Consider the following 17,909-nt stretch of genomic DNA (forward strand, 5'->3'; position numbering starts at 1 on the left):
GTTCTCGCGATGAAGGATCTGAGGCCGGAGAACCCATTCAAAGCTACGTCAAAAGCATCGGCGACCTAGGCTGAGCTGGGTGGGCGGGAGAGGCTAATGGGGGTTTGTGTACTTTCAGGCTTCTTCAACGCGCCATCGCTGGCACAACTCGCTTTTAGTGAATCACATTTTTTAAAAGCTTCATGTTTTTAGTCTCTAGAAGTGCAAAAAAAACCCCTATCAAATGCCGCATACCCACGGCCTCAATTAAAATCTTTTATTAATAAATCTTTCTGGTTTTTTTTTCAGGTGTATTATTTGTGCAACAATATTGAAAAAACAAAACATTTAATTGGCGGGATCCTACCCTCACTAGAGGAACAGTCCTCGCTATCAGCACCGGAGGCGGCGGTCTACGATTTGCGCGTGCGCAATTCTAACTCTCACCAAACCGTAGCCTCCCACTTGCGCAGGCGCAGATCTTACGTAGGCTGCTTTGTGGGTGGCCTTTGGCCTGAGAAGCAGAGCATTCTGGGAACGCCGGAGACGGAAATTACTTCTCTTCACGCTGCGGGTGTTGTAGGCTGCTGCGCGATTTTCTCTGATTCCAAGAGTTAGGAACTTGGGAACCGTTTGCCAATATGTATGACGCGGACGAGGGTAGGTAACTCCTCAGAACACTCCGCGACGACCTAAGGAGGGAAGAGTGGGGAGCTGAACCAATTGAGGATTTGCGGCCTCCCCCTTACTCGCCGCTCAAGTGTTCCCAGTCGTGCCCCCAACATTCCCCAGGCCGGGAACGAAGCTGGGATTGTGAGAGATGGAGGGTGCAGGGAACCTTAGCATTAATGCTCCTAGTCAGGTGATTCTTGTTCTCTCCACTTTCTGCTTCTGGCTGAGTCTGATACCGCCTTCCCGGATTGAAATGGCGTGCGGAGCAGTAAGACAGTTTCCGTTGTTTTGACTTTGAAGCAAAGGGCTTCTTTCTTGATTTCCCCCAAGGCCAGAGTGAATTTATTGAATAGTTGAATTGTTGAGTGTTATCCTGTGCCAAGCATTGTGTTAGGTTTTACAGCCGGGTCAAAGAATCTAGTATCTGTGTCGGGCGTTCCTTCATGCTGTCATATGTCTAAGTAAATTGTCTTAAAAGATGACCTTTAGGGCGCTTGGGTGGCTCAGTCGGCTAAGCGTCTGCCTTCGGCTCAGGTCATGATCCCAGGGTCCTGGGATCGAGCCCCGCATCGGGCTCCCTGCTCAGCAGGGAGTCTACTTCTCCCTCTGCCCCTCTCCCCCTCCCCGGCTTGTACTCTTTCTCTCACTCACTCTCTCAAATAAATAAAATCTTGAAAAAAAAAAAAAAGATGACCTTTAAATTTCGTCTCCCCACAGATGGAAGAGTTTTCAGGTCTTATGTATCCTTTTGAATAGGGCCAATATGTCTTTGTTTTTTCCTTTCACATGTAGAATTCTTAGTCGTGTCTAGTGTATATTATGTATTTTTAATGCTGGGTCTTCCATTCTCCATAGCTACTATTTCAAACCACTTTTTTCTGACTCCCAGTCTTGTGGCCACCTCTCACGTTTCTCCTTATTCCCAGGCCACTCCATGGAGAAAAAGAAGAAAAAGCGTAAACTCTACTGTTTAAACTTCTCTGTCTCATATCTTGAGTCTGGAAATTTGTTAGCATCGTTAGATTTCTTAACTCCTATCTCAGAAAAAAAATTAAAAGTTTTCTTAGCTTAAATTGAGTGGGTAGAATATTCTCATGGCTCACAAGGTAGAAAATATTAAAATGTTAAAGCATAAGGTTTTATTCTTGTCCACCATCTGTGTAGAGTGGGCCTCCTCCACAGTAAGTTACCTCTGTTCTTAGGTTCTCTCTCGAGTGCTTTATGCATATTCAGGCAAATAGAAATGGGATTCTGTTTTCCATCCTTTTACAGAAAAAAGGTAACACACTTTTCTGCACTTTTATTTTTTCATATATATATATTTATATTTAGGAGATTTTCTTGAGCACCTCATTTTTTTTCACACATACCTAGTTTGTATGGATGTACCTTAAGTAGTGTTTTATTGATGGGTATTTGGGTTATATCCGGTCTTTTTCTGGTTCAAATAGTGCTGTTATTAATTATCTTGTACATGTCATTTTGTCCAGTGTAGGTATGTCTGTAGGAGAAATTCCTATAGAATTGTCAGCTCAAATGATATACATGTTTAACATTTTGCAGATGGTGCCAAGTGACCTTTATAGTGATTGTACTAGTTTATATTCTTTTTTTTTTTAAGATTTTATTTATTTGAGAGATAGAGCACGAGTGGGGAGGGGAGGGAGAAGCAGGCTCCCCGCGAGTAGGAAGCTTGACATGGGGCTCGATCCCAGGGCCCCACATCATGACCTGAGCTGAAGGCAGACACTCAACTGACTGAGCCACCCAGGCGCCCCAGTATATTCTCATTAGCAATGTATAATAATCCTGTGGAAAGAGAGTTAAAGTTACTTCTCTTTTCAAGTCTACTCCAACACTGAGTCTACATTCCATTCCTGCCTGTGTCCTTTGATATCTTTTTTTTTTTTTGAGATTTTATGTATTTGAGAGGCAGAGACAGAGATAGTGACAGCACGAGTCGGGGGAGAGGGAGAAGCAGGCTCCCCACGGAGTAGGGAGTCCGACTTGGGGTCGATCCCAGGATCCTGGGATCATGACCTGAGTCGAACGTAGATGCTTAACCGACTGAGCCACCGAGGCACCCCCCCCCTTTTTTTTTTTTAAAGATTTTATTTATTTATTTGAGAGAGCACAAGCATGAGTTGTGGGGGGAGAAGTGGACTCCCCGCTGAGCAGGGAGCCAAACACGGGGCTCGATCCCAGGACCCCAAGATCATGACTTGAGCTGAAGGCAGATGCTTAACTGACTGAGCCACCCAGGGCCCCGTTTTGATAGCTTTATTAGATATGCCCTCATCAGTTTTTCAGACACTCCTCTTCACCAGTCTTCTTTTTCTTTGTGAAATATTAGATCTCTTGTCCTCAAAAAAACACTCTTTTTTGTTGTTAAACTTTGTTTACTTTTTCTTCCAATATTTAGCCTTTCTCCTTTTATTCACAGCCAAACTTCTTTTTTTTTATTATTTTTTATTTTTTTTTAAAGATTTTATTTATTTATTTGACAGAGAGATAGAGAACACAAGTAGGCAGAGAAGCAGGCAGAGGGAGAGAGAGAAGCAGGCTCCCTGATGCGGGACTCGATCCCAGGACCCTGGGATCGTGACCTGAGCTGAAGGCAGCCGCTTAACCGACTGAGCCACCCAGCCGCCCCACTTCTTTTTTTTTTTTTTAAAGATTTTATTTATTTATTTGAGAAAGAGAATGAGAGTGAGCACATGAGAGGAGGGAGGGTCAGAGGGAGAAGCAGACTCCCTGCCGAGCAGGGAGCCGGATGCGGGACTCGATCCAGGGACTCCAGGATCATGACCTGAGCTGAAGGCAGTCGCTTAACCAACTGAGCCACCCAGGCGCCCACAGCCAAGCTTCTTAAAAAAAAAAAAAATAGGCTCTTTGTTGTTTCCAATTCCTATTTTCCAGTTTCTCCTCAACCTATTATAATCTAATTGTGTTCTAGCCACTACATAAAAACAGCTCTTTTTTTTTTTTTTTTTTTTTAACAGTCTTGAGGTCTTTTATTTTCTTTACATTTATCATGCAATGAATTCATAGGGAATGGGTTCCAGCAGTTCCAGCTCCTTTCCATTGGTTCTCACAAAGTATGCTTCTCTGGGTGGGGCATGCTGGTGCTTCAGTTGAACCCAAGTACCTTTCTCTTTGGCTTCCTTCTTTTTCTGATCATTTTCCTTCACACACTTCAGGAAGCTATCTCGGCTCTTTGAGTGTTTAATATGCTCAGTGCGTACATTAATTCTCTTGGCAAGAATCTTGCCCTTAACTTGTTTGTTTACAACAATGCCAACAGCATGCTGAGTAACATTGTAGACTCTTCAGTTTTGCCATGGTAACATTTGTGGGGTGTTCCTTTTTGAACAGTGCCCATTCCCTTGATGTCCACAATATCACCTTTCTTATAGATTCTCATGTATGAGGCTAAAGGAACAACTCCATGTTTTCTAAAAGGTCTAGAGAACATATAGCAGGTACCTCTCCTCTTTCCCTTTGTGTTGGTCATTTTGGCGAATTGCTGGAAGATGCGGTTCTGGCCGAAAGGTAAAACAGCTCTTAATAAGAATGTCAGTCACTTCGGGCGCCTGGGTGGCTCAGTTGATTAGGCGACTGCTTTCAGCCCAGGTCATGATCCCGGAGTCCCAGGATCGAGTCCCACATCGGGCTCCCAGCTCAGCAGGGAGTCTGCTTCTCCCTCTGACCCTCTCTCCTCTCATGCTCTCTCTCTCTCTCAAATAAATAAATAAAATCTTAAAAAAAAAAAAAAGAATGTTAGTCACTTCTCAGTTGATAGATCAGAGGGACATTTTTCAAACCTTATCCAGACCCTGTGGTAGTCAGCATTGTTGATTACTTCCTCTTGGAAACTCACTCCTTCCTTCTGCCACATAACTCTCACGTAATTCTTCTTACCTGTCTGACATTTCTTCTCATTCTCTTCTATTCGTATTATTTCTGGAGGATTCCATATCTTCTCCATGGCTTCAGGTACTATTTGTATGTGGATGACTTCGAATTTATATTTCCAGTCCAGATGTCTTACATATCTAACTGCCACTGGACAACTTCACTTGGATGTGCTCTAAGCTACTCAAACTTGTCACTGCCCAGACTGAGCTATTTTCCTTTACTCATCCACCTTCCTAATCTGCTTTGTCCTGTGTTCTCCATCTCAGTGAGTGGTATCCCCCCTTGTGTTGTTGAAGCCAGATGCCTGGGCATCATTCTTGATTCCTCTCTTCTGCCCCCATTATCTCATAAGCCACCAAGTCCTGAGGGTTCTGTCTCCTAAGTATGTCAAATCTGGTCAGTTGTCTGTCACCTCTGCCACAATTTTTAGTTCGGGCCACTACCATCTCTTACCTAGATTACTTCTCCAGATTCTTAACTGGTTTGTGTGCTCCAGGTTTCTTTCCTTTCCATTCACTGTCCATACTATGGCCATAGTGATCTTTCAGAAATGAAAATCTGATCTAGCCACACCCTTGTTAAAATCTTAGGGTGGTTCCTCAAAGCTGTATTGGTAAAGACCCGTCTCTTGAACCACTCCAACTTCACACTTCATGCTTCAGCTACATTAGCCTTCTTTCATTCCTTCAATAGCTTTCATTTTTTGGAGTCTTTTGTGCAAATTGTTTTTTCTTTTTGAAAGACTCCTTTCTCTACCCCTCCCATCCTCACCCTTTCCTTTTGCCTGGTTTACTCCTATTTATTCATACATGAGGTCTCTGCTCAGCTCAGCTTTTGGGAAGTCTACCCTAACCTCCTCAGGTCTTGGTTAGGACTGCCCATTCACGTTGTTCTTCCTCTTAATTGACTTCATCTTGTTTGTATCCCTCCAGTAGGTGATAATCTCCCTGAGGATACAGCCATCTTTTATCTTATTGAAGGTTGTGTTTCCAATGCCTGGGATATAGTAAATACATTCAATAAATATTTGATGAATGGGAATGGATGAATGAGTAAATGAGTCTCCTTCATGGATTCATTTTTTTTTCACATGACTCTAATAGAGGTATTCCTTAATATCCTGCCTTTAGTCTTCTTCTCTATGGAAGCTCTCCGTATGCTACCAACCACTTGTTAATGATTCTTAGCTTTTTGTAATTTAGACCCCTTATTTGAGTTTTATATTTATATCCAGTTGTTTACTGCAGGTATTTAAAGGGATAAATGATTCACAAGTGTACCTAAAGCTAACCTCCTCATTTCTCTCTTTTTCCCACCTTCTTGCTTCTCTATGTGGCTGTGATATTAACCTCTAATCTGTCATCAAAGCTAGATATCTCTGAGCTATTTTCGATACCTTTGTTTTTCTTACCACCCGCCCCCCCGTGTATAGGAATCAGTAATTCCAATTTGTTCAAGAAGCATTTATTATATAATTTGTTTTGAACATGTATTAAATTTTGAATTGAAAGCTCTTAAGTTTTACAGGCTATATAAGTTAGAATATAAAAACAAAAATACAGCACACTTCTCTTTTACATAAGATGATGCGACCAATAGCAGAGGACCAGTGCACTCTGATTTTTCAAATCCCCTATTGTTCAGATTACTATTGCTGCATAACTACCCTAAAATTTGGCTGCTTAAAAATTAATGTGCTCATGGATTCGGTGGGTTAGGAATTTGGATAGAGCATAGTAGGAATGACTTGTTTGCTCCGTGATGTCAGTGGTTCAATGCAAAGACTCAAAGTTTGGGTGTTGACAACTGGGGCCTTGAAGATCTAGAGTGTTTATTACTCAGATGTCTGGCACCTAGCCTAGCAGGACTCAAGGACCAGGATTGATGGGAGCATCTGTAAGTGTCCTCTCCATATGATTTGGGCTTCCTTGTACTATACAAGCCTTAGAGTAGTAGGACTTAACTAATGGCCACTCAGAGTTCCAGAAACACATGTTTCAGTAAACAAGGTGGAATTGCATTGCCTTTTCTTACCTAGCTTTTTAAGTCATGTAGTGTGGCTTCAGCTGCTTTCTTTTAGTTATGGCAGTGTCAGAGACCCACCCAGATTTAAGGGGAGGAAAAATAGACCCCTGTATCTTGATGGTAGGCATATCAAGATGACATTATAAAAGAACATGTGAAATGAAGCTATAGTTGTGGCCATCTTCGGAAAATACAGTCTGTCATACCTTTACCTGTATTAAATGTTGCTATAATAAACCACTGTACCTTAAGGTATTGCCCAGCTATTGGAACCCTTCTCTGGCTTTACTTCCTTACCCTAATCTTTCTCTCCAGTCCCTGAAGAGGACTACATGCTTGTTCCTAGTTATCATTATAGTTAGCTATTAATGAGAATTACATGGACTTTCTGCAGAAGATGGAATATTAACAAATTCACACAACTTATACTAAACCTTTGTAGTGTATACTGGGAGAATACCTATGTGACGTAGACCTTTGTATACATAGATGTGTACCTGTGTATATTGTAATATATTAGTAATAATTCAATTAAGTGAAAGTTTAGAAAAGTGGGGTAAAAGGATTGCTTTTTATTTAACAGAGAGTAAATATGTTTCTGCTACTTCAAATCATAGCGAGATGTTAACTGCTAGCATTTTATTGCACGTGGGTACAATATTTTTGGTTTTTGCAGACATGCAATATGATGAAGATGATGATGAAATCACCCCAGACTTGTGGCAAGAAGCATGCTGGATTGTAATCAGGTAACTTTTGAGACCAAACTTAGTAAGCCTTAAAAGGCACAATAACCTATAAAGGGATTTCCTGCTTATTCTGTTCTTGAAAATTAGATGTTTATATGAATATGCTACATGAGAACTGGTTTCTCTATTTATGTATTTAACTTGAACTTTTAAAGTATTTCAGACTTAAGTAAAGTTACACAAAGAATTCATATATACATTTCACTCAGGTTCCCTAGATGTTAACCTTACATACTTTCTTTGCCTTTTTTCCCCTTTCTCTGAATATTTTTTTCCTGAGACATTTGAGAGTAAGTTGCAGACCTAAGGATATTCTTTTACATAATCATAAGTCATCAAAATCAGAAAACTGATATTAATACAATAATTTAATCTACAGATCTTACCCAAATTTTGCCAGTTGTCCCACTAATGTTGTTCATAGCAAAATACATTTTTTTCTCATCCTGGATCCATCCTAGGATTACATATTGCATTTAGTTTTCATGACTTATTTTTTTGTCTCCTGTAATTTAGAACAGTTCCTCAGTTTTCCTCTTTTTTTTTTTTTTTTTTGACCTTGGCATTTTTGAAGAATACAGGCCAGTTGCTTTTTAGAATGCCCCTCAGTTTGGGTTTTTCTGATGTTTCCTCATAATTAGATTCAAATGATTACTTTTGGCAGCAGTGATGTTCTCTCTGCAGTCTATCAGGAGGCACGTGATGCCCATTTTTTTCCATTACTGGTGTTAATTTTATTTTTGGGTTTTCTTATTATTTTAAATGGATAAAGTTACATTAGGTTGTATTTCAGCCGAAATTCCCATCCAATTCTAAGTGTAATTAAAATGTAACAAAACTCAGAAGCCTTACATGTAGGTAAGAAAAATAACTTTCAAAGTATTGAAGTAACATCTTGCTGTGTTAGGATATAAAATGCTACAACTCTCCTCTTTTATCAAACTGACAATTGCTGTCTATAAAGTAACGGAATGCTGTCTCTTTGAGCCCCTCAATCTCCAAGATGCACATCCTCTTGGTTGACAGTCTCTTCCTTTTCAAAGAACATATGCTTCCAACATTGTACCAGTTGTATTTGGAGTATAACTGAACCTTCTTGAACCTTGTTTTATTAAAAATGTATTGAGATTTTGAGATGTAGATGTATATTTTTACTGCTAAACATGGGCTATAAAAACTTCGTATTAAGGGGCTCCTGGGTGGCTCAGTCATTAAGCGTCTGCCTTCGGCTCAGGTCATGATCCCAGGGTCCTGGGATCGAGCCCCGCATCGGGCTCCCTGCTCTGTGGGAAGCCTGCTTCTCCCTCCCCCACTCTCCCTGCTTGTGTTCCCTCTTTTTGCTCTCTCTCTGTCAGATAAATAAATAAAATCTTGGGGGAAAAAAAAGAAACTTCGTATTAAGACATTTGTATCTTCTATGATCTTTGAGTATTAAACACCAAGGGGCATCTTACTAGGAAAAATTAACTAGGTAGATATTCTGTGGGTATGCCTTATTCTACAATGTCCAGGGAGAAAAGATATTTTGATCTTAAAGAATTGTTTTCAACATATGTGATTGGTTGTTCAAGGTAAACTGTTGTGAATAGTCACCCTATTTAACATTTGTTACAAAATATTTGATTTTTTTTTTTTCGGTTTTATACCTTATTTGACAATCAGTGATTAGTTCTCATCCACATTAACTATCTGTAGATTTTTGAAAGTGGTGACAGGTACATAGGTAACCAGTGTGTAGAGCTTGTTTGGTGAATCTTCATCCTCATTACATTTTCTGGACAACTGCACACGGATACAGTATAGAACATTCCTTATTCCTTTGGCCCAGACAGCTTTGTTGAGCCTGGTGTCAGTGCACACATCTGGAGTTCCCGTCTCCTTCGTGGCAAATTTCCGGATCTCTTTGAGTGCCCGAGGGGCACGCTTCTTGAAACCCACTCCATGGATGTGCTTGTGAATGTTGGTGGTGTATTCTCTGGTCACTACCTCGTTGATGGCAGAACGGCCCTTCTTCTTCTCGCCACCCTTCTTCGCGGGAGCCATTCTGCCAGGCCCTGGTTGGAAAAACAAAATATTTGATTTTTATATTTTAATTGACTATAGGTGCTTTGTCTATTGTGAGATGATGCTTTTTTTTTTTTTCACTTTTTCACATCAAAGTGATTTTTTTCCCAAGCATTGTGGCTATGATGTTACTTAATATTATCAGGGACTTCAGTAAGATGACTTCTGGTAAAATAATCAAGATAGATATAAATATGAGATATTTATATAGTTTAGGTATGTAAAGAACAACTTTTTTTTTTCCAAAGATTTATTTATTAGAGCGCATGCTTGTGCCTGCACATGTGAGCGGGGGGAAGGGCAGAGGGAGAAGGAGAGAAACAGACTCCTTGCTTGAGTATGGAGCCCCACATGGGGCTCCATCCCAACACATTGAGATCATGACTTGAGCTGAAATCAAGAGTTGGACGCTTAACTAACTGAGCCACCAGGTGCCCCAAGGATAACATTCTAATGAAGCCGTGTTCTAATGATCTTGGGAAGTCTTCCTGGGGGAATGAAACTTATCCATAGTTTTGTGAAGATTTTTTTTTGTTGAAGATTTTTCGTTGTTAATTGTCTGTAAAAACCATTGTTACTTAAATTACAGACAGTGCCTTTTTCCATGTGTTTCTTACATATCAGTGGTGGACTCAAATGGTTGTGAGAAATTTCTTTCCTGTTAGCTCACAGTCTCTACTGAAGGAAATTGCCCTATCCATTCTTTCGGCTGTACCTTGTACAAGGATGATTGTGTGCACTGTTGTCTGCCATAGGACCTAACTTCTAGTATTGATATCCATGATTAATTGAATCAGGGTGAGATCTTGTCGCAAAGCCAGCCAGTTAATTGGCCTGCTGGTGACCCGTGAAGTGACCTGGTGATGCCAAAATGGGAGACTGGAGATCAGTTGGGCTTTGCATATTGCCTCAGAAAATTGATGTGAGGATAAGGGAGTTGGGGAGCAGAAGCTAAGAAAGTGTCAGAGATATAAGATGCAAGGGTCACAAGGTGAAGGAATTGAGACATGGGGGTGTGCTCATGGGATATTTCCTGAGGGCTGATGAGATAATCCAGTCCTTAGGGTTGTGGTAAATCTCAGAGCTCTTACAGTCTCACTGAAGCCCAGCTATATAACTGTTTCTGGGTGGTGGTGAGGAGTGAGATTGCTCTTGTACTTATATCGTCTTGTACCTTTATTATATATATTCTTCTTCCTTCCCTCATGTGAACAAGAGTCTGTTCCTTGTAAACCGTATGTCTCTTTTTTTAGATTCTTCATTCTTTTTTAGGGCTTCATTATGTGATTTCTGTATCTATTGGTAACTCCCATCTCTTACCCATACTTCATTTTTTATCATCAGTCATTTGATGAGTATTTTCACTTGAATGACTTACTCTCATCCCACCTTTAACATATACAAATTCGAACTAATCTTAAACTTAAAATTGAAGTTTTTATACCTTCCATATTTTAGTCATGGGTATCATCATCTTCCCTGTTACTCAAATTAGAGTTCTTTTATCTTTGACTATATATTTTCTTTAGTTTAAGATTTATTTATTTTAGAGAGAGCAAGCATGGTGGGGAGGGGCAGAGGGAGAGAGAATTTTAAGCAGACTCCTCGCTGACTACAGAGCCCCACCTGGGCTCGATCTCATCAACCTGAGATCATGACCCGAGCCGAAACCAAGAGTCAGACGCTTAATTGACTGTGCCACTCAAGTATCCACATTTTCTTTAGTTTGAAGAAATGTTTCAAAGGGGTTGGATGAAGGGCGCCTGGCTGGCTCAGTCAGAGGAGTATGCAGCTCTTGATCTTGGGGTCATGAGTTTGAGCCCCACATGGGCTGTAGAGATTACTTAAATAAATAAATAAAACTTAGAAAAAGAGGTTGGATAAAACTTATAAAGGACATTTATATTAGTGCTTCCTTATAGTTTTTTTGTTGTGCTTTAATTATTTTACCCATAAGTCTTGTTTCCTGAAACTTAACAAATTCTACAAAGAAACCTGGTCTCACCCTGTTTTTGGATAACTCATAGTATCTGTATAATGATGGGCTTATAGTGGTTGGTATTTAACAATTAATTATTTGTTGGATTTAATTATAATGAAAATGAGGAAATATGCTAGAAAATCACTGACTTGTAACTGGTTATAAACTCCAATATTTTCCCAGTTCCTATTTTGATGAGAAAGGCTTGGTCAGACAACAGCTGGATTCTTTTGATGAGTTTATTCAGATGTCTGTTCAAAGAATTGTGGAAGATGCCCCACCTATAGACCTACAAGCCGAAGCTCAGCATGCTAGCGGAGAAGTTGAAGAACCGGTAAGATGGTTATTCTAATAAAGTAACATATGTGAAAGAAGAGTTTTGATTTTGGAACTTCAGTCCTTTTCTCACCTGGCCTACAGGTAAAAGAAAAAAAAGTAGGTGTTTTTAGCAGGGTACTTACAGCATCTTTTACCTTACAGTTCCTGATTTATTCTTTTTTTTTTTTTAAGATTTTATTTATTTATTTGAGAAAGAGAGAGAGAGCATTGGGGGGGGAGGGTCAGAGGGAGAAGCAGACTCCCCGCCGAGCAGGGAGCCTGATGTGGGACTCGATCCCAGGACTCCAGGATCATGACCCCAGCCGAAGGCAGTCGCTTAACCAACTGAGCCACCCAGGTGCCCCCCCTGATTTATTCTTACTAATGAAGAGATACATTTTTGCAAGTAATCCAAAACCCTAATCCTTATTCAGATAGTAGGGATTTAGTAGTTGGGGAGAGAGAACTTAGAAATACGATGAACTAGTAGGAGAAGCAAGCCACAAATAGTCATATTGCTTCAGAAAGCCTCCCTTTTTTCTTTCACAATGAGTAATCATGAAAGAAAATGTATTTGAAGGACTTTTCTCCTTCTTATCTTTTGTAAGGAATACATTATTATAACAATATAAGAGATAATAAAAGAAAATCACCCAAACATACCAGCTATTTTAGTTTTTCTAAATTCCTCACAGTCTTTGTTTACACATGTGTATGTTCTTAGCATTGTTAAACTCATAACAAGGGTATAATTTTATAATCTGGTTTTACATGAGTGATTGTAAAGAAGTATATAGTCCAAAGTAATAGCTGTCCCTAGTTTTTGAGAAGAGAGATGGAGAAACTGAAAAACAAAGTGAGTCAGGGAGAGCCCCAGTTCAGTCTTTTTTTTTATTTCTAGTTAAGTTCAGTCCTTTTCTGTAGCTAATCTCCTAAGGGCTGATCTGTTCTCATTCTGGTTCGAGATGCTGCATAGACTTTTGCTCTTAAGAACAAAAATAATCAGCTCTTCTGGCATTGTGCTGGAAAAATGGGCTTTTTTTTTTTAATGGCATTTTCTCTTCCTCGTATTTGCAAAACAAAAGAGATAATAATATAACAGACTCAAAGTGCCACTACTATTAAGTAAAATCGAGGAAGAGATCTGAAGCTGGAGTATCAGAACTTGGTGGAGGGGCGCCTGGTGGCTCAGTTGTTAAGCGTCTGCCTTCAGCTCAGGTCATGATCCCAGGGTCCTGGGATCGAGCCCCGCATCGGGCTCCCTGCTCCGTGGGAAGCCTGCTTCTCCCTCTCCCACTCCCCCTGCTTGTGTTCCCTCTCTGGCTGTGTCTCTCTGTCAAATAAATAAATAAAATCTTTAAAAAAAGAAAAGAACTTGGTGGAAAAGATGGGGGGAGACTTAAGCTGACCACGAAGGGCAAGGTAGGACTTGTCCTAGTAGAGAAAAGATACTTAGGAGGTTCAGCAAGAGACTACTTGGTATTATTTGGCTTGGGGATGGAATGACCACAATAGTCAGTATATGATTTTTGGCTTGATCTGTTTTTGATAGGTGTTAGTGGAAGTTAAGATAGAATGAGATTGTCACAGGCTTTGGATGTCATTAGGAATTGTTGAAAGATGGTCAAAGAATGTGCATAAAGCATTATTTTAGGAAGGTTACTTTGGAAATGGTTTTTAGTTGGGAGTGGGAAGAGGCTAGAGACAGATAAAAACCTTTGAATAGCCTAGGCTTAAGATAATAGTGTTCTAGGGGCGCCTGGGTGGCTCAGTCGTTAAGTGACTGCCTTCGGCTCAGGTCATGATCCCAGGGTCCTGGGATCGAGCCCTGCATCGGGCTCCCTGCTCCACGGGAAGCCTGCTTCTCCCTCTCCCACTCCCCTGCTTGTGTTCCCTCTCTCGCTGTGTCTCTCTCTGTCAAATAAATAAATAAAATCTTTAAAAAAAAAAAAGATAATAGTGTTCTAGACTAGGGTGATGGTAGAAATAAGGAGTAGAGGGATGGCTTCCCTTTGGTTCATTATCACCACCAGTTCTTTCTGCCCTTTATGTACTCCAGTTTGGGGAACTTGGGTGTTAATTACAGTTACTGGTCTGTTTAGTCCCATTGTCTCTTTGTCTGAGATTTGGTTTAGAGAGAAACCTACTATCCATTTATTTCTGGAAAGTTCTCATCGATCTTGTTTTGGGGAGTGAATAGATATTAATTGAAAACTTTTTTTTTTTTTTTTTTTTGAGTAGGCTGAGCTATAGTCAGGGTTGGAAGTTGGAAGTTCTCAGTCCTTTATAGAGTAATTAGGGTTTTTTTGTATATTGAAGAGTTAGGTTATTTTTTTGGTGTTTTGTTGAATAGATTAGAGCATGGTCCTAATTGTCTGAATTTATCTTTTCTGGTAACTTTCTAGTTACGGTCTTAACCAAGGAGAGGGCACATAAAACTATATAGATTATTTACACAAATCCTTTTAACTATTTGACACAGAGCATATGAGATATGTGCATCGTCTTTATTTACTTGGGATATTTTAAGACTGTCTTTTGCCTTAAGAAAGCAATTAAGTATTCAACTTGACATCTATGGAATATGGATATTGGCTTTGGAGAGTCCTTGTATTAGTAAAGTGGGTTAAGTTCAGCAGTTTCTAGAGCTGCTTCTAGTCAAAATGTTAATGTTGATTAAAATGGAATTATTGGGCGCCTGGGTGGCTCAGTTGGTTAAGCGACTGCCTTCGGCTCAGGTCATGATCCTGGAGTCCCTGGATCGAGTCCCGCATCGGGCTCCCTGCTCGGCAGGGAGTCTGCTTCTCCCTCTGACCCTCCCCCTCTCATGTGCTTGCTCTCTCTCATTCTCTCTCTCTCAAATAAATAAATAAAAAATCTTTAAAAAAAAAAAAAAAAAAAAAAAAATGGAATTATTAAAACTTTTATGGAAAAAAGTTACCCTTTTCATGTTTTTTGGTTTCCTTTTAGCCAAGATACTTGCTGAAGTTTGAACAAATTTACCTCTCCAAACCTACCCATTGGGAAAGAGATGGTGCTCCTTCACCAATGATGCCAAATGAGGCCAGATTAAGAAATCTCACGTAAGAATTTTTCCAACAATTGATATTGAAATACAGTTCAGAAAATGTAATTTTGACCAGTTCAATTGAGAGTTTAGCAAATACGTTACTATAACTTGTGATCTTACTTTTGTTTCTAAAGGTATTCTGCTCCACTTTATGTTGATATAACAAAAACAGTCATTAAGGAAGGTGAAGAACAACTTCAAACTCAGCATCAGAAAACTTTTATAGGAAAAATTCCAATTATGTTGCGTTCAACTTATTGCCTGTTGAATGGCTTAACAGATCGTGATCTTTGTGAGTTAAATGAATGCCCCTTGGATCCTGGTGGATATTTCATTATTAATGGATCAGAAAAGGTATAAGCATTATTTAAAGAAAATTACAATATCGTAATTAAGATTTAAGTTATGAAAGTTCAAATTAAAAAGTAAATTTGGATACAGAATAACCTGGAAGTGGTAATTGAATTATTTAGGGGGTGACAGCTAAACTTACGTAAACCAGAATTTTATTTAGCTGTATATGATAAACACTAGAAATTTGGTGTTGTTTGAGCTTATGTGTTTCTGTGAAGCATTTATGTAAAATGGAGTTTGTAAAGTTTAAGAATTGATGTTTCAGTGAGCCCATGTGATCAGATTAAATTAAGATGCAGATTTTACTCTTCTTTCTACTTCAAAGACCTGTGGGTTTTATGGCATAACTTTTTTGTTGTCCATATAGGTTCTGATTGCTCAAGAGAAAATGGCAACAAACACAGTCTATGTGTTTGCCAAAAAGGATTCTAAATATGCCTACACGGGAGAGTGTAGATCATGTCTGGAGAATTCTTCACGACCCACCAGTACTATTTGGGTTAGCATGCTGGCAAGAGGGGGACAGGTATGGACTGGAATATGATACTGTTTGGATTTATTTTTTTTTTGTCTAGTCTTATAATTTATCAGACTGCATTCTTAGTCAAAAAAGTTTTTCTGGAGTATATTGTCAGTGTTATATGTAGGTGTTTTATTATTTACTTATTGCTAGTAGCAAATTACTCCAGTAGCAACATTTATCATCTCACAGTTTCTGTGAATCCAGAATGGGGGTGTGGCTTCACTGGGTCCTCTGGCTGAGCATCTCTTACAAGGCTGCAGTCAAGGTGTTTGCCTGACCTGCAGTCATCTTAATGCTCATTTCACATGGTTGTCTGCAGGATTCAGTTCTCTGTGGGCTGTTGAACTGAGAGACTCAGTTCTTTGCTGACTGTTGGCTGGAACCCTCAGTTCTTGGCCATGTGGTTCTCCTCCATGTAGCTGCTGACAACATGGCAGCTTGCTTCATCAGGGAGAGTAATTGACAGGAGCCATAGAGAGAACAAGCAAGATGGAAATCACAGGCTTTTATAACTTAATCTTAGAAGCAACATCCTATCATTTTTACCATATTCTCTTTGTTAAATGTAAGCCGGTATGTTCATCCCATTGTCAAGGGGAGGGAATTGCACAAGGCAATAATAGTAGTAGGTGGGAGTCCTTGGGCACCATCTTAGAAGCTGCCTACCATGGGTATGTTACTTGTAATAATAATACCTGGCCTTGGGGCGCCTGGGTGGCTCAGTCGGTTGAGCGTCCTACTCTTGATTTTGGCTCAGGTCATGATCTCAGGGTTGTGAGGTTGAGCCCCGTGTCGGGCTCCCTGCTCATTGTGGTCTCTGTGCTCAATGCGGAGTCTACTGGACATTTCCTCTCCCTCTCCCACTGCCCCTCTGCACACTACTGGAGCATGCTCTCTCTCTCTCTCTCTCAAATAAATAAATAAAGTCTTTTTTTTTTTAAGGTTTTATTTATTTGACAGGGAGAGCACAAGCATGGGGAGCTGCAGAGGGAGAGAGAGAAGCAGGCTCTCCACTGAGCAGGGAGCCAGACTGGGGCTTGATCCCAGAACCTTGGGCTCATGACCTGAATAGAAGGGAGACGCTTAACCAACTGAGCCACCCAGGCGCCCCAATAAATAAAATCTTTATAAAAAAAAAATAGGGTAGCCTTTCTTGAATATTTGCTGTGTGCCTGTTTTGTTACTCAGATTGCTTGATTTTATGTTTACAACTATCTTCTAAAGTAGTTGTAATTGCCTCTTTAATTTCAGGTACGGTTTTTATTATATTTTGTTTTGAATAAGTCATACATGCACATTAAAATAGTTCAAAAGTAGAAAAAAAGAGTATACTATCAAAAGTAGTCTTCCTTTGACCCTTCCTTTCCCCAGAGGCAGCTGCTTTTGATAATTTCTCATGAATCAGTTCAGAAATAATCTTAATGCAAAAAATACAAATGGGAGCATGTGATACACACTGTTTGAATTTTGCTGGTATCCTTTAAAAACATGTTTAGATGAGCACTTGATCATTATTTTGGAGCTGTTATATTCCATATGTAGATGTAGCATAATTTATTTAACCTTTTCCCTATTGATGGACATTTAGGTTTCTACTCTTGTGCCTTGCAAACAGTTTTGTAGAGCCTAATACCACCTTTTTAAGTCTTACAAAAATGAAAAACTTGAAGATTAGAGCATTTTAACTACCTGAAGTTAAACATATATGTAGAATAGGTGTTTTAAAGAATTAAAATGATTTTTACTTGTAAATAGAGGTAGAATGGGGCCCAAGTACAAGTGTTTGGAAAAGATCTCAGATGTTATTGATGTACATTCTTTGTTGAGAAGCATTGGCCTAGATCATGAGCGCAAAGAAATGAAAACAGTATATTAAATTATCGTGGCAGCTATGGGCAAAATGAATGAATTAGAGGCAGAGAAAGGAAAATCATCTGGCGCACCTGACTGGCTCAGTCGGTAGAGCCTACAACTTTTTTTTTTTTAATTTTTTATTGTTATGTTAATCACCATACATTATATCATTAGTTTTTGATGTAGTGTTCCATGATTCATTGTTTGTGCATAACACCCAGTGCTCCATGCAGAACGTACCCTCTTTAATACCCATCACCCGGCTAACCCATCCTCCCACCCCCCTCGCCTCTAGAACCCTCAGTTTGTTTTTCAGAGTCCATCGTCTCTCATGGTTCGTCTCCCCCTCCGATTTCCCCCCCTTCATTCTTCCCCTCCTGCTATCTTCTTCTTTTTTTTTTT

The 17,909-nt window shown here is 39.7% G+C and overlaps 2 protein-coding genes and 1 pseudogene across 2 annotated transcripts in view; 1 reads left to right on the forward strand and 2 right to left on the reverse strand.

Annotated features, from left to right (window-relative positions):
- Positions 1-17,909, forward strand: part of POLR2B (RNA polymerase II subunit B) — a 46,637-nt gene that overhangs the window by 87 nt on the left and 28,641 nt on the right. Inside the window, exons 2-7 of the mRNA XM_032400442.1 lie at positions 289-639; positions 7,271-7,343; positions 11,572-11,722; positions 14,677-14,789; positions 14,911-15,130; positions 15,498-15,656. Of these exons, the coding sequence (XP_032256333.1) occupies positions 621-639; positions 7,271-7,343; positions 11,572-11,722; positions 14,677-14,789; positions 14,911-15,130; positions 15,498-15,656 (735 nt within the window). The 5' untranslated portion in view covers positions 289-620. The remainder of the gene's footprint in view (positions 1-288; positions 640-7,270; positions 7,344-11,571; positions 11,723-14,676; positions 14,790-14,910; positions 15,131-15,497; positions 15,657-17,909) is intronic.
- LOC116630003 lies at positions 3,684-4,204 on the reverse strand (annotated as a pseudogene).
- On the reverse strand, positions 8,707-9,705 carry LOC116630004 (60S ribosomal protein L31-like). The gene has a single exon (XM_032400446.1). The coding sequence runs from the start codon at positions 9,384-9,386 to the stop codon at positions 9,009-9,011; it is 378 nt and encodes a 125-aa protein (XP_032256337.1). The 5' UTR covers positions 9,387-9,705; the 3' UTR covers positions 8,707-9,008.

This window comes from Phoca vitulina, unplaced genomic scaffold, assembly GCF_004348235.1.
Source record: "Phoca vitulina isolate PV1807 unplaced genomic scaffold, GSC_HSeal_1.0 scaffold3, whole genome shotgun sequence".
Taxonomy (NCBI): Eukaryota; Metazoa; Chordata; class Mammalia; order Carnivora; family Phocidae; genus Phoca; species Phoca vitulina.